The sequence below is a fragment of the Bemisia tabaci genome, chromosome 1 (genome assembly GCF_918797505.1).
Source record: "Bemisia tabaci chromosome 1, PGI_BMITA_v3".
Lineage (NCBI taxonomy): Eukaryota > Metazoa > Arthropoda > Insecta > Hemiptera > Aleyrodidae > Bemisia > Bemisia tabaci.
Window position 1 is genome coordinate 39,277,817 of NC_092793.1, and position 23,121 is coordinate 39,300,937.

Sequence of the window (23,121 nt, forward strand, 5' to 3'; positions counted from 1 at the left end):
GGATGGATAAGAGCTGTTATCTGGTACAGTATGAAAAATGTACTCCACTTTCTTGAACCTTAGACGCGGCGATTTATCGATTTTTTGCCGTTTTTGACACTTTGGGACGAATTTTCTCGGAAATTTGGCAACATAGGAAAAAATTTTACTGAACATTTTTTATTCATTTCTTTACGTACTTTTCAAAAATGTACACAGTTTTTGGATTAAATTGAGTTTTGAATGTGTTAAATGGAAAAAACCCCTAAAAATGGGCCAAAAATGGCAACAATGGGCCATAAGGCCCCTTAAAATTTATCGGAGGCCTTTAAAAAGGCCAGAAACGAAAAGTACGCAAAAAAATACATAAGAATCATGTGCTGGAAGAGTGATAACAGTCGAAAAAGTCGACGAAAATAATTGTTTTTCGATTCCAGGATTTTGGGTTTGAGGCGCTGCTGCGCCCTTGCATGGGCTCCGTTCGGTCTAATATTTGGCACAGAGTCTACCTAAGACTAGTACTTTGAAAATATGAAACATTTAGCAAAATCCAGGTGGGGCCGGAAAAGGCCCAAAACGTTACTCCTCCTTTTCGAACTTCCAGTGTCATTACAGGGTGTCTAATAAATTTCGCCATTGAAGAAACGGCCGAAGAATGGTATTTTTGACGTTTTCGAAGTGATTGCAGGCACTGCACAACGAGGAATGTAAGACATAGGAACCAAGTAGATTTTTTTATTCCTTACGGAGGGTATGAATTTACTTTGCACAAATTTTCGGACCTCCGCTGCCACTACAAGGTGTTCAAAAAAATTCTCCAAAACCGGCCAATTTGAGGTATTTTTGACGTTTTCGCTGCCATTTCGGGTATCGAAGGACGAAGAATAAAAGATGTAGGAACCAAGTAAAATTTTTAATGTCATACAGTCGGTATGAACTTACTTGTCACAAATTTTTGGACCTTCATTGTCATTACAGGGTATCCAATAAATTTTCAAACGCGAAAAAAAAAGGTCAAAAATGAGCTATTTTTGGCGGGTTTTCCACCACTGTGGGCATAGCTTGGCAGAAAATAAAAGACCTAGGAGTTTCCTGACATTTGTCCTTCCATACTGATGGTAGGGGCTTGCTTTCCACAAATTTTCGGATTTTTACTACCATTACAGGTTGCTCAAAAAGTTCATTATACGTTAAAAAACGGCGAAATTCCGATTTTTAGCGCTGCCGAGCAGAGAGTTTGGGCATTACCAAGCGTGGTGAGAGTGACCTAGGAGAAAAACAAAAAACTTTCCTCAATCTGCGAGGTATGTGCTAGGTTTGTATCAATTTTTGGACATATAGTGTCAAATTCGTGTTGCTGGCAAAAATATCAAAAATATACAGTGAAACTGCCAAAAAAAACCGGAAAAATCTCAATGTTTAGGCTCTGAGCGCGCGCTGCGCCGGGTTAAACATTTTTTTCCTCAAAATCTTCTTGGCTACCGCGTTTTTTTATCACATAGAACCATTTAAGACCGTACAACATTTGGTTTTGTCGATTTAAAAAAATAAGTCTCACCCTAACGGCCCTATGTTTCTCAGTGCTCAGAGGGTTGAGCAGGGTGTGGCTTTCGTCAGCCTTATCACGGACGCGTGGAGCCAAGATGCACCCAACCTATTCGCGAAGAATTACCTCAATTTACCGACCTGGGAATCGTGCAGATGGGTGATATCTATCAGACCCCAGCCACCTAATTGCCGCGGTAAACTAATCCTTTCTACAGCGGATTTAGGACGATGCATACAATACTTATTAAGCAGCTTCGACACAGAGGTTCTCAACTTGCCGAGTTCTTCCCTTATCCATTTGATCACCCGTAACGAAGAGGAAAGAATCGGTTTAGCATAAGTATTGAATGCTTTGATCATATTTTTTCCCGATAATTTTGTTTTGAATAATTTAGTTACCCTGCTTACGAACTGTTTAGTTAGGCGCTCTGTAATTTGTTAATGCTCCATCTCGCGCAATTTCGAAAACCCGAGATAATTATACGTTTCGTCTTCTTCCATTCCTACGATTAAATCCCCAGACTTGCATACGAACCGCTCCCCGTCCCCCGAAGCCGCAGCCGAACCAACCATCGCAATCCTGCACTTGTCCATTCTGAACTCTATGTGGATATCCCTAGAGAATACCTCTGTGATCCGCAGCATCTCGGCCAGACCCTCCGTGGACGACGCATACAACTTAACATCATCCATATACAACAGGTGGGTCAGCTTGTACGAGTCGAACCACAAACGGCACACCCCGGGCCCTCAAGTTTGTTCAGCATCGTCGATAGCGGATTCATAGCAGCACAAAAGAGCAGCAGACTCGGCGAGTCACCCTGATAAATATCTCTCTTAATCCTAATCGGGTCTGTTACTACGGCACCTGGGCCATTCAATTTTAAAACGAGCAGAGTTTCTCACTGTTTCATAGCTTTCTTGAGGAATCCAGTGAACACCCGCGAGACCCTATAGACTTCTAGGACCTCAAGAATCCATGAATGCGGCACGGAATCGAAAGCCTTCTTATAATCAATGTAAGCAGTGTGTAGCTTACGATGAATTATCATTATTATGAGTGGCGGTAGCCAAATCCAGGCAAGTCACCTATCCTCCAACAATTGGCAACACAGCACAGCCCGGCCATGGCACCGACACCATAATTACACATACTTGGCTTATTTGGGTTTATAGTTGCGGTTCAGTAAACTTCTAAAAGCTACGGAGCGACCGAATTGTCTCTGTCCCCTCTAAGGAACTGAAGAGTTTCAGAAAGGTCAATGATTAATTAAATGAGATAATTACGCATATGTGCCAAAAACAGCAAAAAGGATCCACTTTGACCATTTTCACGTTCTGTCAAAGCTATGAAGAAAACGAGACATCAGAGCCCTATACAATGTTACATCAAAAGAATCGTCATGTTCCCGTCTAGTGCGCTTGAGAGTTTCACTGAGATTCAAGCCATCACAAGTGAGAAATCGTCTCTAAACTTCGTTTTAGGTGCAATGGGCGACCCGGCCTGCCAATCCTTATCATTAAATTTCTCACTTACATTATTCTGGAATGAAGTGATGATTATTTTGAGGTATCATCCTGAAGATATGAGAATTCTAAAAATTAGATAAAAAAAGGGGTTTACTTATACCGTTTAGGCTGTAGCTTTGATTACGTCCCAAAAATCGTAAAACCCGAATTCACTAACACATATGCATGAAGGAGTACAGTGTATAATCTCTCTTCTCAACGAGCAAAACAATAACAAACCGCGAATGTTAGGTTAGTTCCTATTTAATAGACAACAAGAACGATCCGAGCAATATGAAATCGTTTGATTTCAGTAATTTCAATCCATTTTCGACTTCAACGACGTTTATGATGACCATTATCATTGTATTTTACAACCTTAAGCTAGAGTCCATTGCCTCATTGTGATGTGAATTCTGAAAATCCCTTCTTAAAACTTCAAATCATGACATTCTTTTTTCTCATTGTTCTCTCTTCATTTCCAGTTCAAATCAAGTGATTTAAAGTCGCTTTACTAAAATTATGTGGTCCTAAATGGGCCTGTTGCAAACTTTTGCTAGAGCAAAAATAAGAGTTGTTTCCTGTAGATAATGCCTCAAAAACCACGATGAGCGCATTGGCAAAGTCTGAAATGCACTCATAACTTCACGATCTGCGTAAGAAATTTGCGGTTTTTTGAGCTTCCCGCTTCAAAAACGATACTACGGCACAGGTGAACATTTTGATGGAGGAGTCGTTCCATCGTCGGCAATAATCATCATGGTCGACGCCAATCCACCAAAACATGTGTGATGGGACGAGATAACACCTAAACAGGACTAGACCAGATAACAATCGGCGTGTTTACGTTCATATTTTCCTCGCCCGCCTTGATTGATCTTGAACTCTCCTCGAATTACGCGCGGAACTGCGCAAGCGTCGGTCATGATGAATATTGCCGACGATGGAGCGACTCCTCTAACAAAATGTTCACCTGTGCCGTAGTATCGTTTTTGAAGCGGGAAGCTCAAAAAACTGCAAATTTCTTACGCAAATTGTGAGGTTATGAGTGTATTTCAGACTTTGCCGATGCTCATCGTGGTTTTTGAGGCATTATCTACAGGAAACAACTCTTATTTTTGCTCTGGCAAAAGTTTGCAACAGGCCCATTCATTCAAAATTGTGAAGCTCCCATTTATCTAGCACTGCAGCCTTTTGACCCCTCAAATGATACAGATATAAGTCCATTTTGTTCAAGGCTTCTCTGAACGATACCAAATGTTTATACATTTAAGATAAGTGAGATGTCTTTTGGTTCTTCTATTAGCAGTTTTGAAGTACATTAGGTATTACAGTACCTTCATCCAGTCTTGTTTCTTTGTTTAATGTTTGTTAAGAGTGTTGGTTTGTTTCGGTTCTTCCTACATGAACACTCGAGGGCATACATACTTACGCTCAGGTACCTACCATTGTTTTTCTCTCACGTAAGGATGTACCTATAAGCATGCTAATTTACCGAAGAAATTCCCCCATTAATAAATAATTTTAAGCTTTAGTACTGAGTGAAAACCTCCGTGCGGTGTCGCAAAATTTCTCAGATAAGTCTCAGTTTATGCTTGTAGAACAGACGTTTACATTTGTCTGGTACAATTCCTGCTCTTCCAGCTTCACATCTTACTTAGATCTCTGATTTATCAATTAATGACACTCCTGGTGTCATTTATCATCAATCAGTTCAAAGCTATCTCGACGATGAATCATCAAACGTTACATTGAGGAAGAAATTTTCGGCTGAAAGCTACGGCTGAATTGACATGGCAACTCAACTTATGAAAGCATCAACCAGGCCATCATAATCTGTTTCAAAGTGAAAATCTTTTTCAACTCATCAGGCAGTTTAGCAGGTAAAAAATCTACAGTTAATTAATTAAGGGTTACCAGATTAAATGCACACCGGTTTCTGATATAATGGTCATCCCGTCTTGATATACTGTAAGCCACCAAATTTTATTTTATTTAGTCCAAAACTTTAGTTAACCATTTACTTTTATATGGTTAGAAGCTATACAGGGTGTCTCACGAAAAAGGAGCCGCCTTCAATATCTACCGAACGCGTTGGAATTTCGAAAAACGGTAAAAGACGTGTTCGTTTATATTGAGGGGGACACCTTTTGGCATATTTGAAATTTTCCCAAACCGCGGGAGGGGCGCGGGGCGGGGGGTGCCCCACCCGTAAGTCGAACTTTTCAAATGGCACCCCTACTTTTTTATTTCAGAAATCAATTCTACACCAAAAAACAAGCCACCCTGTCGAAACCGAATGTAAATTGGGCAATTTTTCTGTGATTGACAGAGGTTGAAACATTTTTTTCATGCTCTTTTCAAAAATTCCCCACGCCCAATGGAATTGCCGTATCAAACCAAACTCTCCGCCAAAAAAATTTTTAAACATTGCACTTTCGATAAAAAAAAAAAATCTGCTGTACTCGAAATCTGGAGCACGCAGATCACTTTTCTGCGACATTAAAATTCGTTTTACCTAACATTTCCGAGGGGCGCTCATCGGGAGGGAGTAGCAAGTTTTAGACAAGAATTATTATTCTTTTTTCTGAAGCAAAAGAAACCGTGTCCATGAAGAAACAGCTAAGTAGAGAAACAATGCACCGCGGCAAAATAGCTTCCTCAGAAGTATCAAGGTACGGCTCAAATCATTGAAACCCGCCCCAAAAAAGCTAATCCATTTGTTTTTCTATTTAGCTGTTTCTTCATGGACACGGTTTCTTATGCTTCAGAAAAAAGAATAATAATTCTTGTCTAAGACTTACTACTCCCTCCCGATGAGCGCCCCTCGGAATGTGAGGTAAAACAAATTTTAATATTGCAGAGAAGGGCTCCGCGTACTCCAGATTTCGAGTACAGCAGATTTATTATTTTTTTTTATCGAAAGTGCAATGTTTAAAAATTTTTTTGGCGGAGAGTTTGGTTTGATACGGCAATTCCATTGGGCGTGGGGAATTTTTGAAAAGAGCATGAAAAAAATGTTTCAACCTCTGCTAATCACAGAAAAATTGTCCGATTTACATTCGTTTAGGACAGGGTGGCTTGTTTTTTGGCGTAGAATAGATTTCTGACATAAAAAAGTAGGGGTGCCATTTGAGAGTTCGACTTACGGGTGGGGCATCCTCCGCCCTGCGCCCCTCCCGCGGTTTGGGAAAATGTCAAATACGCCAAAAGGTGTTCCCCTCGATAAAAACGAACACGTCTTTTACCGTTTTTCGAAATTCCAACACGTTCGGCAGATCTTGAAGGTGGCTCCTTCTTCGTGAGATACCCTGTATTTTATAAAGCTTTTATTTATTAGAATCATTAGATTTTTATTTATCTCCATACTGAAAAGATAGTGTTTTATCTGAAACTAAATAATTTTTAACTAGACTAATTCATTTAAAATGTTTTAACTATCTTAATAACTTCAGTATCGTGCTTTTCACATTTAAGCTCATGGTTATACTCATGGAAAACTGGCTCCTTAACCAATTTTGGCTTTAACATGATAATTTTTTGAAATTTTCAAGAAAAACGAAAATTTTCAAATTTTTAAAAATTTTGTAGTTAGAGAATGCCTAATGGGCGAATAAATTTGAGCGTTTCGTTACTGAAAGTAGACGTGGGCTTACTTGAAGTTTAATTTGATACCAAAACCATGCGATGAAAAACACACCAACGAGAGCAATTAAAGTGAAACGCGACGGTGCGCGTCACACAGCGCATGATCCGTATGGAGTCGTTGGCGCCCTTCTCTGCCGTGTAATTTGGTTGCTACTAGATCCGTTCAGATCATTTTGTTCTAAGAAGTTTGAAGAAACTGAAATCAAAGCTTTGCCTCATTGGACGGATCCAGAAAAGTACCCCTAAGTCGTTTAATTTGATACCATCATCATCCCTGCGTGACCAAAATTAAACCTGTGACTGCAATTTCATTTCATTCTTAAAGTTCATCGCATTACTGTAGGATATCACAGTGGAACAAACAAAATGACACAAGTATCCTCAATACGAGATAAGTTGATCCTTATTTATTTTGAGGCGCTGAATTCGGAAATGACCTCTAATGTTTCCCATCACCCTCCAATTTTCCGAAAAAGTCGATACTTTCCCGGAAAATGTGCTTTTTTGCCATTTTTGGGACTACTACCCCCTGCATGATGTAACCGTAAAATTTACTTGAGTACAAGATACATCCCTTCCGATGTACTTTTAGCCGCTGAGTTCAAAAGTGGCCTCTAAATTTTTGCCTGTCACCTCTCAGTTTTTCAGAACAGCCACTTTTTCTTGGAAAAACGTGTAAATTTGACGTATTTTGACGCCCTCAAGGGCCCAAGGCAACTGGCAACTGCCGTTGTGCACCCCGAAGTTGGACTGTGCTCCTTAACTTAACTTCCTACTATTGACACATTGTGTATCCTCTATATTCCCGCAAGGCTCAGCGGCCGTCTGATAACCAACGGAAGGTCTTACCAAAGACTGTCGCAGACGCTGCAGAGCACGGACTTTCGGAGCACAGCCATGCGTCCACCGAGTTGGACTGTGTTGTTGCAATCTACACTGATAGGTAGCGCTGGCAGTCGCGCACACTACGAGTGATTATCGATTTTTCACAACCCAGTCGAACAGTGCAGACGGATTACTTACTGGGTGACTGTATCCCTCCCGCACCCTATTACCTCGAAGGGTCAGGGTATTGGAGTGGCATAGTCATCCACAGTCACGATGACTGATATTTGAGTGTCCTCAAATATCAGTCACCTCCGGGGATTGAACCCGGGACCTCAGTGTTGGCAGCGAACTGTCTTGACCACTACACCCCTGAGGCTGACGTATAGCAAGAGTATGGACAGATCGCTTCATGAAGGTCATGCTAGCTTTTAGCTAGCACTAAAAACCAAGTGTAATGGTAAACAAATTTTAAAAATTACCGGAAGCTGCCTGCAAAATTTTGTTAAAGCTGCATCTACTCCTAGGTCTTGAATTTCTTTCATCCAGTCTGAGTTCTGCGAGGAAGAATGTTTGTAGAATAAATTCAAAATAGCCATTGCTACACGATAGAAAACTTTGACACCCTCATATAAATAGCAGTCCATCACTCTGACCTGGAAAGAGACAAAAAAAAAAGTAAAACTGAATACCTAAAAGATGAGGATCAGGATCAGCACAGTAATAAAAGGAAAGTGAATGATTGAAAACTACAAAGAGCTTGATGCAAAAACGGCTCCCCCCCCCTCTGGAATTTGTCCAATCTTTATCCATTGATTACTCATACTTGAGCGCTTCTTTTCCCAAATTTTTACACCCCCAAGAAATTTGGTGGGGGGGGGGGGGGTGCGCTAGGGGGTGGGAAGTCAAAACCTTGGACCTCAATACCTCTCCAACAAAGAAAGATATCGAAGTCCAGTTTGGACAAAAAATCGGCTAAAATTGCATACTTTAAGATCCTGAAGGTCCAAACCGCTAAATCACATTTTCAAGTTAACATATGTGCTTTTTTCAGTTTTTGAGTGGAGACACAAAAACAAAGAATTTCTCTTAAACAAAGAATTTACAAAGTTTAATTTGTAATTTGAACCAAAACCAGTTTTTTAAATTATTCGTCTTTTTTCGCATCCAACGAGTTCAGTTCTGCTTCAGTGCCGACCGACCGGCCGCTCAGTGGGCCTCTCAAGTAGCACTATGGGGAAAAAAGAATTTTCGGAAGTATCTGTAATTTTTTATCTCAGCGACCCTCAAGAATCCCTAAATATGTTTTTTGCACGATTTGAACATTTAATCTGATTTACTAACACCCAAATTCGGCTTTGGGACCATATTTAGGCGCGCAAAAATCGGTTGGCGCATTGAGCGGAAACTTCAATCATCCATAACTCTCGAACCCTTTGATTCCACAGCTTAATGGACCACTCGTTGGATGCGAAAAAAGACGAACAATTTAAAAAAACTGGTTTGGGTTCAAATAAAAAATTGAGTACTTCGTAAACCTATGTTTTAAAGAAATTTTCTCGACTCAAAAACTGAAAAAAAGCACATATGTTATCTTAAAAATGTGGATTCAGGATTTTGACCTTTAAAATCTCAAAGTATGCAATTTTAGACGATTTTTCGTCCCAACCGATCTTCGATTTTTTTCTTCGTTCGAGAGATATTGAGGTTCACAGGTTATGACTTCTGAGCCCCCTAGCACCCCCTCAAAATTTTTTGGGGGTTGGAAAATTTAGGGAAAGAAGCGCTCAAGTGTGAGTAATCAATAGATAAAGTTTGAAGAGATTTCGGAAAGGGGAGGGCGAAAAAAGCCGTTTTTGTGTCAAGGTCTTTCTATGGTTTAAAAAACTCCTGCACAGAATTTTAAAAAAATGACAACAAGAACATTATGAAATGAAGGCAAATGTTCTTGGCTACAAAAAAGTTGGAAATAAGGTTTCACAAAGTTTATCCTGTCAATGACGCTTAGTTGTTAAAAGGACCATCAAGTTTGACATAATATGACTTAGGTATATTGCCTCAAACAAGAAAAAAATTAATCTTAATTCAACACCAAGGTATCATAAGATTTGGTTGGATCACAATGTTCTTTGGCGTCTACTTAACATTTTCGCTGTAACTTGCAATTCTATACCTATTTCCCCTCCCGATTTCAAGAAAACTTAGTTTATTTTTTCATTAAAAAGGGAGGGTCTTAAAAAATATGTGAATATGATTCTTATGAGGTATTAAGTGTGGAGCAACATCAATCTTAAAATATTTTTGTCCTTCCTACTTGACTTTCCAAATATTGCGCAAAATCTGATTATTTGGGCCATTATGGACCTTCTTTCTCTCCACATCAGTAAACTCACAGTTCAAATTCAACAAAATTTATACCGGGCCATGCAAGTACCTAAACTGAGATTACGTTGCCATGAGGCGTCCATATGTAGCTGCGCCACGTGACGGCTAGGGAGAGACCTCTTCATACGTATAATTTCCTTGTATTGAAAAAAAAAAAAAAAAAAACTGAGAAATTTTCCTAAAGGTTCTTTAAATTGTTCGGTCCCAGTGCTTGGCATTACTTTCAGTTTTCACTGCAGACAAAACAACGGTTTGGGATTGTAATGTTTGGACCTTTATCTCCAACTTTCAAAGGCTATAAAAGAAAAATTGCCCTGAATTTTCACGATTCACCGTTGTGAAAAAGACCTTAAGATGGTGACTTACTAAGAGTAAACGTTTGAAGATTTTCACTAAGTTCACTTAGAAATTCAGACCAGTTCGAGCTATTGGCGCAGATGGCATTCAAAACAGAACACGCATTTAATTTTTAATGTGCTGACTCCCTAAAATAAAAAGAGCTTCAATCCGAGAAATTAATTTGCAAGTGAGACATAGGACCCTCCTCTCTCATTAATTACAAAAGCGGTCCCAGAGCAACCATCCATCGACCTCATTCTCAAGAGCTAAAAGATATTGACATGCGGTTTGTGAGAGGCTCTGGATAAACTCATTAGCTTTAAAACAAGATCAAGTTGAGCTCATTTGGTTGAGAATTGACGTTTTACTTCAATTTTACAAGAGGGTGTTGATTCTATCCCTCCAGAATTTTTGGTCCTGTAGGTGCGTGCACCGCGCTTTAACGGCAACCCCACATGACTCAAAACACTACAGTCAAAGATCAATAAGTAAATACTGTAACAAGTTTTAAAAATATTATGAGAACACATTGCAAAAAAATGGCCGGATGAGAAGCACAAGTGGTTGCTCCCTGATGATAACGCGGCAAAGTTGACTCAACAGTTTATCGAACAGAAGGATATTGTGCCCCCCTCCCCCCCATGCCGCCCATTTGCTGGACCTAGCCCCATGTAACTATTGGCTTTTTTCAACTTTAAAAACGATATTAGGAGGTATAAGTTTGAGTCTGTAGAGCAAATCGATTTTGCAAAATTACCAAATTCTTCTCGACACTGCCAAAAGAAAAATTTCAGCAGACTCTTCTTTGCAAATGGCACATGAGGATTCAATGTTGCTTCAGAAATAAGGGACAGTACTTCAAAAAAGACCACAAAGTTGATTTATCAGAAGAAGAAACATCTAAGAAATAAGGTTAATGCTTTCATAAACGTATTTATGATGATGTAGGTGAAATAAAGTTTTAGTTGCAGAATTTGAAAGATTTTGGAATTGCAGAAATCTCCGTAAAATCCTGGAGAGGTAAAATTAACACGCTCTTGTAAAATAGCTACAAAATTACAATTCTCTACTAAATGAGCTTAACTTGGTCTTGCTTCAAAGCTTATGAGTTGATCTAGGGCCTCTCACAAACCACATGTCGATATCTCTTTTAGATCCCGAGAACGAGGTCAATGGACAGTTGTTTTAGGACAGCCACTGTAAAATGAGCTCTAAGCTTGAATACCTCCTTATGTGATTCTTTGATGCAATAACTTTAAAAGAGTTTCAAAAAATAATCATCTTTGAATGAAAGAGAATAAAATTTGTGTCTGATTGAAAAAGGGCTGGAGTAGATCTTATGTACAATTGGTGAGAGCCTTTGGTAGCAAATCTCCCAGAAAAACACAACATGGCAACTGAACCTTGCTGATAAGCTTGTTAGTATTCATCTTGATGGTTAAACTAAACCTCTAAAATAAGTGATGGGGAAAAAATAAAAAAACTTTGAAACCTTTGGACTTGTATTCTTTAAATCTGATTTTGTCACTCGCACCCTTTTTCCATCTGATTCCTCACATTATTTACCAAGTGATTGAAAGGAAGGCCTTGTAAAATCCACCATATCCAATCTGCATAGATACGCTCTGCTCTGGAAGGGGTTGTACAGTGTCTGCTGAGATGAACAGCAGCGGATTTCTGGATGAACAAAATGCAATTTATTTAAGCATATGTGACGTAAAAATGTTGCAGAGAGTCTGCAAAAAGGGACCATTTTGTGCCGTTTTTGGGGGGAATTCAGGTATTTTCTTCAATTGTGGACTAAACAAGACCTCATGATGAGAAAGTCTTCCAGTGAAAGTTTTAGCTTGAGTTCAGACCTCCTTTTGGCAATACAACGTTGCAAAATATTTTTTATCATTGAAAATTGCTAATATTTTAAAGTTCCTTAATTAAGTAAATAAATAAATGAAAAAAAAACAGTTTCAGTTGATCCTATTTTATTCTCTAAGGCACACTTTAGGGTGTCCCACTTTGAGGGTCACCTCCGAATTTTGATGATGGTACCCTCTAAATCGTTGACCCCACTTATAAGAATAAGATTGCACTAAAGAAAAGAATTCTAAAAAAATTTTTAAGGATTGCGCACGGCCAAAAACCAACCCCCCCCCCCCCCCCCCCCGAATAGGGCAAAATGCAGAATTTTGCCCATTTTGACGATTTTTTTAAAACAACATTGTAATTGAGCTAGGGCTCTGAAAATTTCACAGTAAGAGCATATGTTAGGGTTCTTTAAAGAAAAAATTTTGTTCGTATCATCATGCGTTTCCATTTTTTGCTAAAAATCCTCAAAATCGGCTAAAAACGCTATGAATTTCAAGATTTTGTATTTTTGTCTTATGACGATTTTTTCAGCTGACAAAGTTAAATTAAACATGAAACGTACCATTAATTGCATTTTGATACTCACTTTGACCAAAATTCATACTTCACTTTATTTACCCCTCCCCCCTCCCTTATTTTTAACCGTAAATTCAGCGTTATTCAAGTCGCGATAGGTGCATGGGTTTTTTTCTCTTTTTTCCATTAAAGATCACATTTGTATTCATATTCTTACGCTTTAAATGTCGACGCAATGTTTCATTAAAGTAGTACTTACTTATGAAAAATGGGAGAGCATGATGTGGACTTTTTTTTGAAAAAAAAAAAATCAATTGTATTTTTGAAAAAAAAAAAAAATTTTACTGAAATAAATGGGAATGGAGCCAAGCCTCAAACAATTAGAAACAACATCATTCCTTTCTTCTAAAATACTTTAGCAAAAGCTCGGGAGGAAAAGAAGAACAACTGACTGAATATACTTCAGAAAAACGAGGATAGTCTTCCAAAAAAAAGTGGCAACGTGCCTAAACAGTAGAGGAAATGCATGATTACTTCCTCTTTGAATACTTAACAACTGACGCTCCAGCGATAAACAACAGGGCAGTTCATCCCTCTGTTTTCGAAACTGTGGCTATTTTTCGGCATCAATTTGATCCAACAGAAAGTGATTTGAAAGGCCTTCAAAAAGTTTGCTAATTCAATTTAAGATGTTTAATCTTTGCTGGTACAGATCTCAGCGTCCAATAATTGCCCTTCAAGATGATTTGTAATTTACAAAAAAGTTGCTTCTGCACAGTAGTATTGATAAGAGAGTATCAGAGGCTACATTGGCCTCTTTTTCAAGACATCACAGTTATCTTAGTGACAGGTTGGGGCCTCTGTCTGTTTTTGATTAATTCATTTCTAATAGCATGAAAAGAAAAATAGTTAAAGCTTTAGTAACTAAAGAGAGCAATGATAATTATCTCAATAAACCTAGTGAAAAATGACGCTGAATTAGGTACACAAATTTTCATCCTATCATATGGTTGATTTCAAAACAACAACAAAAATGAAGATATGGCATCACATGAATCTCATGATGATCTTCTTTGATGAAACTTCCACCTAACATTACCAAGCACATAAAAAGAAAGGAATAATGCATTCCCTTAACTAATTTTTGCCACCTTTTGCCTTACACTATAACCTTGCTACTTATTTTTGGAGGACTAAACTCGTTTTTCTGAAGTATGCTAGGTAGTAGTAGTTCTGAAGTTCTGAAGTATACTAAGTAACCTATCTTTTTTGTAAATTACAAATCATCTTGAAGGGCAATTATTGGACGAGAAAAAAACCCATGCACCTATCGCGACTTGAATAACGCTGAATTTACGGTTAAAATAAGGGAGGGGGGAGGGGTAAATAAAGTGAAGTATGAATTTTGGTCAAAGTGAGTATCAAAATGCAATTAATGGTACGTTTCATGTTTAATTTAACTTTGTCAGCTGAAAAAATCGTCATAAGACAAAAATACAAAATCTTGAAATTCATTGCGTTTTTAGCCGATTTTGAGGATTTTTAGCCGATTTTGAGGATTTTTAGCAAAAAATGGAAACGCATGATGATACGAACAAAATTTTTTCTTTGAAGAACCCTAACATATGCTCTTACTGTGAAATTTTCAGAGCCTGGGTTGGTTTTTGGCCATGCGCAACCCTTAAAAATTTTTTTAGAATTCTTTTCTTTAGTGCAATCTTATTCTTATAAGTCGGGTCAACGATTTAGAGGGTACCATCATCAAAATTCGGAGGTGACCCTCAAAGTGGGACCCCCTAAGGCACAGAGACATGTACTGCTGATGCTGTACCTGAGAGAACAAAGCATAATCAACTGAGGCTGTTCTTTTCTTTTTAAATAAGGAAACTACAAAATATTAACATCTTTTCAAACTTTGCAGTGCTGTAATGCCAGAACGAGCTTTGCGCACATGCTAAAACTTTCATCAAAGGATTTTCTCATTATGAGGTTTTGATAAGGCACATTTTGATAAAATGCCTAAGTGGCCCCAAGAAGGGGCTTCTTTTCTGACAAGCTCTTTCATCTCTTCAGTACATCAATGAAATAATTCCTAAATTCATGCATACCTAATGGCTGTTGCTTTTTGGAAAACTATTAAAACCAACAAGTGGGTCAAATCTGATTTAAGCGAACTATTTCCTAAATCACTCAAACAAAAGGATATGCAAGTAGGGTGAAAATGCCGACTTTGCCAGGTAAAAAATCCAACAGCGTTGCATGATGGTGCAGAAAAATACGCATTAAATTACAGTGTTGTATGGTGATTATTATTCAATACGGCAACGCTGTAAAAGTAAAAGTATTGCATGTTGCCCCTTCAATATGCGGGTTATGCAATAGTGTAATGTAGCCCCTTCAATCTGCGGGTTATGCAATGGTGTATTCTTAAAGATGGCGGTTACAACGTTGCCGGACGGTGCACTTGAATAAATGATTTAATTATGGGTGAAATTTTGCAACATCGCATTTTACAGTGTTGCCAGATGGTTCGAGAAATTAGTTAATTTTTCGATAGTACAATGTTGTCAGATTGTGCAAAAAATTCGGATTTTCGGACTTGTAAAAATTTTCGGTTTCGAAAGACCGTCTCCTACAGTATGGGTCTGATATCGGATACTGGAGAGTAGGGTCTGATTCGGGAACTTAAAAAATTTTCGGAAAATTACCCTCCTCCGATCCGCCGCGGATGGATGCAATTCTTTTCCATTATCGAAGATCGGAAAACTGTACGGACCGAATTTTAATACGACTTTTTGTTTTAGAGATTTCGGACTTGTAAAATTTTCCCATCGATAGACCATATCTCACAGTATGGGACTGGTATCGGAGACTGGAGAGTAGGGTCTGATTCGGGAAATTAAAAAATTTTCTAAGTCCCGCGCTGGAATATATTTTTCGGATAATTACTAGGGTGGAGCGTTTTTGGGTTTTTTTTTTATTTTGAAAATGGACATAGCACAGTAGTTGTGAAATGGTCTAAAAACAACGCCTGAATTTTCCTGAATTTTTTCGTCAACGTTTAGGCCTCCCGGATTGACGTTGACGTCAAAATTAGCGGAAAATCCGGGGTTTTTGACGATAACTTGGCAACAATGGCAAATACGACAAAAATGCATAGAATCAGAGTTGTTGGAAATTAAATTTCCAACAAATCACTTTCTTATCGTTTTTTCTGTAAGTGCAACCGTTTTAGTGTAAAATTCGAAAACCCGTAATTTTCCGGAAATTTGACGCGAATTCTCGTTCAGTCCGGGAGAAATACGGGAGAAATACGGGAGAAAGAGGGCTAACTCGAAACTAATTGCGTGATAGACTTTTCCTACAAGAATACCATCTTCGGGTTGGCCTGAATAACACAAAACATACAAATTATTTTCCACGGCTCCACCGCGGAACACCCTTTAAAATGCCTAAAATTCAAAAAGACGGCCGTGTTTAGATTATCAAGCATCAAGGTAATTTTAAATGTGCATCTCGTGTGGTATGAGGTGTCGATTCCTATGTACTTTTAGTCGTAAATTTCAAATATACTGTCAAAAAAAGCCCCTGGTCAAACGGGGCGCATCAAATCCAGGATGGCGACCAACTTTGAATGGCAGGAGGGTATGTTTGTCCCATATTCCCTCACATTCCCCCCTGATAGTTTGTCCTAGTACCCCTTATTCGCGTGATAAGGCAAGTGAGGTATTAGTACCTCAAAGAATATCGACGGCGAAATTCCCAAACCAGGTATCTCGTTTGCAATATTTGAAAATTCCAAGAATTCTGCAACATCGCAAACCGTTTTCGTATGCTATGGTTGTTTCATCGTAATTTTGGTCGTAGTTTTCCATTATGACGTGATGAATACCATCTGGTTAATCGGGCTGCCCAAAACTAAAAAAAGACGGATAAGTTTGAAGGGTAGGAGGATTGAAGCAAGTTAAATAAAGACGCAATGAGTGAAGTGAAGTATTATTCCCTGTGTAATTTTGGTAAAATGTGAAGTAAAAAATTAAGTGGAAAATGAATGGTCAAACAGGGCGTCTCAAATCCACGATGACTGCCTGTAAAGGGCAGTAGTGTTTACCGGAGGTGTAGGTATTATGCTGAAAGACATTATCTGAACGGTGTTTGCGTGCAACATGGTTCCTTTCAGCATTGCGTCTTATTTTAAAATATGCTTTTATTATACATCTTCGAAAATAAGGTACCGATTTCCGTGTAAGTAATATCCGCGTTTAAAATCCTGTTATTCCCCCGAGAATCAAGACTCTTTTTATTCGAAATAGGAATAAAGCAAATCAGGTCACGTGAGAATCATGGCGAAATAAAAAAAAAAAAAAAAAAAAAAAAAAAAATCGATCTCTAAAATCAAAAGTTGACGACACCATTGTTCAAAAAATATACTGAGGAACATCATCTGGTGGTATGAATCATCAATGTTTTCATTTTTTCATTATCTTCTTTTAGTAATAGGTAATTCCGTTGTAAATATCAGTTTTTCTTTGAATTGTACATTTATTTGGACTGTATTATGCGATTTGGAACTATAAATTCTGCCTCGTCTGGAAAAACACTTATGTTCATAGGGATACTAATGGCACATACGTTGTTTTAGAACCGGGTTAGGATTTATAATTCTAAATTGCAAAATGTAGTCAATTTGTATATGTATGTCGTTTTATTGGTTCCTCATATGGAGATAGACACCATCCTCCATTTCAGCTCTCATTGAGGAGTAATATTAATTGCGAACATTTAAGAAAACTGTTAGATTTATTTCAAAGATTTTCTACTATCACACTTTGAAATTTTCTGTTCTGTCCTTTAAGTTTAGAAGTCATATACTTATCCCATAATCGGGAGGCCCTGCACGATTAAGGGGCATTTTCTGCTGTAAATTTAAAATTAACGACCAAAATTATCTAAATTCACAAAAACATTCTGGTAACCTGCGGATTCGGCCTGGATTGTCAGTTTAACGCCTCCTAACCAGGTGTCATTCATCGGATCATAGATAAGGTCTTATAAAAGACAAATTAATTTTGGACCTCTAATCAAAATGCTAAACCAATATTATCCAGAGATTGTTACCATACTTTCAATTTAAAATGTAATACACTAATCAAACTTTAAAAGTTACCCTCCTGCCATTCAAAGTTGGTCGCCATCCTGGATTTGATGCGCCCCGTTTGACCAGGGGCTTTTTTTGACAGTATATTTGAAATTTACGACTAAAAGTACATAGGAATCGACACCTCATACCACACGAGATGCACATTTAAAATTACCTTGATGCTTGATAATCTAAACACGGCCGTCTTTTTGAATTTTAGGCATTTTAAAGGGTGTTCCGCGGTGGAGCCGTGGAAAATAATTTGTATGTTTTGTGTTATTCAGGCCAACCCGAAGATGGTATTCTTGTAGGAAAAGTCTATCACGCAATTAGTTTCGAGTTAGCCCTCTTTCTCCCGTATTTCTCCCGTATTCTCCCGGACTGAACGAGAATTCGCGTCAAATTTCCGGAAAATTACGGGTTTTCGAATTTTACACTAAAACGGTTGCACTTACAGAAAAAACGATAAGAAAGTGATTTGTTGGAAATTTAATTTCCAACAACTCTGATTCTATGCATTTTTGTCGTATTTGCCATTGTTGCCAAGTTATCGTCAAAAACCCCGGATTTTCCGCTAATTTTGACGTCAACGTCAATCCGGGAGGCCTAAACGTTGACGAAAAAATTCAGGAAAATTCAGGCGTTGTTTTTAGACCATTTCACAACTACTGTGCTATGTCCATTTTCAAAATAAAAAAAAAACCCAAAAACGCTCCACCCTAATAATTACCCTCCTCCGACCCACCTCGGACCGATGCGATTATTTTACACTATCGAAGATCGGAAAACTGTACAGACCGAATTTTGATACGAGTTTTAGTTTTCGAGAAAATCCAACTTTTACCTAAGTCGCATGCGTATCTTATGTGCATATACGAGTTTTTATGCTCGCTTGAATACATGGGATTCTTGACTTTACTAATGACATGTCTGATGTATGTCTGATGGTAAAAACACATCTATGACACATACCTATCTTATGTGTATACGCGGTTTTATTCCTTACATTGTTTTCAGATTGTGCAAAATATTCGGATTTTCGGACTTGTAAAATTTTCGGGATCAATAGACCATATCCTCCAGTATGGGCCTGGTATCGGAGACTGGAGAGTAGGGTCTGATTCGGGAAATTAAAAAATTTTCGGAAAATTACCCTCCTCCGATCCGTAGCGGACCGATACGATTCTTTTACACTATCGAAGATCGGAAAACTGTACAGACCGAATTTTGATACGACTTTTAGTTTTCGAGAAAATCTAACTTTTACCTAAGTCGCATAGACCATATCCTCCAGGATGGGACTGGTATCAGTGACTGCAGAGTAGCGTCTGATCCGGGAATTTCAATTTTTAGTGGTGTGCGCTTGGAGATGTGGATCCGAACCTTGTGTTTTGGAATAAGCAACTGGGATTGTGTATTGCAATTTCAGTTTGATGAATCGAAAACTTGTAAAATTTTCGGGATCAATAGACCATAGCCTCCAGGATGGGGCTGGTATCGGTGACTGGAGAGGAGGGTCTGATTCGGGAAATTAAAAAATTTTCTAAGTCCCGCGCTGGAATATATTTTTCGGATAATTACCCTCCTCCGACCCACCTCGGACCGATGCGATTATTTTACACTATCGAAGATCGGAAAACTGTACAGACCGAATTTTGATACGAGTTTTAGTTTTCGAGAAAATCCAACTTTTACCTAAGTCGCATGCGTATCTTATGTGCATATACGAGTTTTTATGCTCGCTTGAATACATGGGATTCTTGACTTTACTAATGACATGTCTGATGTATGTCTGATGGTAAAAACACATCTATGACACATACCTATCTTATGTGTATACGCGGTTTTATTCCTTACATTGTTTTCAGATTGTGCAAAATATTCGGATTTTCGGACTTGTAAAATTTTCGGGATCAATAGACCATAGCCTCCAGGATGGGGCTGGTATCGGTGACTGGAGAGGAGGGTCTGATTCGGGATATTAAAAAATTTTCTAAGTCCTACGCTGGAAAATATTTTCGGAAAATTACCCTCCTCCAATCCACCCCAGCCCGATACGATTCTTTTACACTATCGCAGATCGGAAAACTGTTCAGACCGAATTTTGATACGACTTTTCGTTTTCGAGAAAATCCAACTTTGACCTAAGTCGCATGCGTATCCTATATGTATATACGAGTTTTATGCTTGTTTGAATAAATGGATTCTTGACCTTTACTATTAACCGGTTGTACGTCTGATGTTATAAACACGTCTATGACACATACCTATCTTATGTGTATACGCGGCCTTCTTCGTGGCCTTCGTAAATTGCGGTCCTCGCTCCGTCCAGAGTTCAAAATTCATCGTGAACTAGCTGTCTGTTCGTGGATCGCACAACAATGTGATGTCTGGTTTTAGTTTCTACAGATCAAGGGAATCAGAAAAACGTTAAATTTCATTGCGGATAGCCCGGGGTCATAGAAAATGCTCCTTTGAAGTGATGATTTTTTTTTTACATAGAAAAAAAACGAATTAAATTACAATGGTGTATGGCGGGTGTTGTACAATAAGGCAATGTTGTAAAAATTGTTCAACGAAATGGCAGGGTAATGTTACTCCTTCAATATGCGGGTTATACAATTCTAATAATACGAGGTATTGCATGTAGCCCCTTCAATCTGCGGGTTATGCAATGGTTTATTTTACCCTTCAACTTGTAGGTTATGCAACATAATTGCTACTGATTGAATTACCGGTGATACTTGACAATATGATATTGGTTTGTGTAACGAAAGTTGATGATTTCGATTATTTACCACAACTTTATATGAGAATATTGTTGGTTGATGATTTTGATGCTTTACCATAGATTTAAATAGAAAATCAATAAATAATCGATGGTTTTTGCTCGATATCTCGAAAACGGTGCGTCTTTGACGAATTTGGACGGCACCAAATGCACCGAAGGCGTATTTGCCATCCGCTACTAATCAATTATGAATGCATTGAGACCACAGGGAAGCCTTCATAACAATTGGACGTATTTCTATCAAACGGACCTTAGCGTTATAGGGTGAGGAAGGTACAGGGGCTTGGATTGGCGGCGGAATCCGGCGTCCGGCTTATTCCGTCCTGTACTCGCAATGCTTTTCCATAGCGTTTAGGTCCGTTTGACAGAACGCGCTATCCCGGATTCTAAATTCCTCAAAAGGAACTCAAATTAGCGCTTAGTTCCGTTTGATAGGAATACATCCAATTAGGAAGTCTAAAATCAATTAATCCACTATGGACAATTGATTTTCGCTCGATATTTGGTACTGTGCAAGTGAAATTTGTATTGGTTATGCGGTAGTGTTTGTAATAACAAAACATGAATGGTCTCTCCTACAACGCACTCTGACGCTCTGCGACACCCAAACACCGCATGGAATAGCGTGTTGAACAGGAGTGTTAATTATTTTTGCTTGATATCTCGAGAACGGTGCGTCCTAGACGATTTTTTGACGAGACCAATCCGTTACATTTCGATTATAAATTCAATGAGACCAATGGGAAGCCTCCAAAACAGTTAGGAAGCATAAAATCAATCAATCAATAATAATCTTATGGGATCCACCGTATTGCTTTCAGGGACGTGTTGTAACCCGCGATGGACCGTTCGATCTAACATTTAAGGTAGGGTAAAAGATCGATATTCGGGTCCAAATTACATCACACTCGATAATTTACCATCGTTTTAAATAGAGTACCTGTATATAGCGAGAGTATAGACAGATGTGAAACTCCGAAAATCCATCAGGCCTTCACCGATGCCTCCGCGAATGAAGTTATTGCCCAAAAATGCAGCCAACCTACGAATTTCAATCATCCAGAGCGTTTTACTAATACAATTGTTACGAATCATCGTTTATAAAGCATATATTTGACTTAGTTTTTGCATAAATTTACTCATTTTTTGCGGAAGAACGCTCGTTTATGTACATTCTTAGCCGTATTGGTTAGAATTGGAATCTACAGACTGGCAGTGAAATTTCGGGCGTTAGAAGTTGGTTAGAAGGGTGGCTGCACTTTTGGGCCCAAAACCCTCCATGAAGCGATCTGTCCATACTCTCGCTATAAAGGTACTCTAGTTTTAAATAGGAATACATCAGTATTCAATTATTTCGATTCATTACCATAGTTTTTAATAGGAGTACATCGATGGTCAATTATTTCGATTCTTCACCGTAACATTAAATGGAAAATCTAGTCAGTTGATGATTGCGAATATTTACCGTAATGGACCACCAGACGAGTTTCTCAGCCAAAATTTTACGTAAACCATGATGCGCACACCGAAAATTACCGAAATATGATTCTTGCTGTGTAAATAAATATGTTCCAACAGGTCTTAAATTCTAGAATTTTGTGGTGGACAACGGTTTGGTCAGTAAATCGGCTAGCTGATCACCTGTTGGAACATATTTCACATTTATTAGCCCTTTTTCTACCTGTTCTCTAGAAAAATGATACTCTACATGCATGTGTTTTGATCTTTTGTGGCTACTTGGATTCTTTGCAATACTTATACAACCGGTGTTGTCTTCATAAATTAAAATGGGAGTTATTGCAGTCATATTAATACTACTCAGAAACGATTTCAACCATAGAGCTTCCCTGACAGCTTCAAAAAGCGCCATATACTCTGATTCAGTGGATGAGGCAGTCATAGAGTTTTGCTTTTGGTATTCCTACAAATGGTACAGTTTTCAAATAATTGAAATAGGAAGCCTGTCGTGCTCTTTCTATCGTTTTCATCTGTTACCCAATCAGAATCACATAGTGACCACTCAAGATATCAGTAAAAATAAGTTTCTTTGTATAGGTCAATTTCAAATTCCTTGAGCCTTTTAGGTATCGTAACACCCTTTTCAAGTATTGCCTTGCGTACAGGAAACAATCGTTTAATTCACCGTTATTTACATTGACAGCATGTTTCGTTGAAAATGGCACCTTAACGGACGTTCCTCCTCGATGTATGAAGTTCTGATTTTGACTCACAATCAAATGCATCAGTTCCCTCTTGAGTTCTCAGTTCTGATTTTGACGGGGACCGTAAAGCAATGTACCTACTGGAGCTAATCAATACCGTTCTTCGTAACTGGGGGGTTCCTGCAATGAAATTCATCGTCTTTTAGGCTTGATAAAATTTTTTGAGGCTTCCGGTGGTCTCATTGCATTCATATTTGAAAAGTAGCGGGTGTGTTGCCGTCAAAAATCGTGTAGGACGCATCGTTTTCCAGATATCGAGCAAAAACCATCGATTATTGATATTTTACCTTTATATCTGACGTAAAGTATCGAAATCATCGACCATCAACATTCTCATATGAAGTTGTGGTAAGTAA

The 23,121-nt window shown here is 38.4% G+C and overlaps 1 protein-coding gene across 14 annotated transcripts in view; it reads right to left on the reverse strand.

The window, feature by feature from the left end:
• Positions 1-23,121, reverse strand: part of sky (GTPase-activating protein skywalker) — a 220,015-nt gene that overhangs the window by 97,633 nt on the left and 99,261 nt on the right. For all 14 annotated transcript variants that reach the window (XM_019055403.2, XM_019055402.2, XM_019055401.2 and 11 more), the window contains 2 exons: positions 11,800-11,910; positions 7,992-8,165 (listed from right to left, as the gene is read on the reverse strand). In XM_019055403.2, the coding sequence (XP_018910948.1) occupies positions 7,992-8,165; positions 11,800-11,910 (285 nt within the window). The remainder of the gene's footprint in view (positions 1-7,991; positions 8,166-11,799; positions 11,911-23,121) is intronic.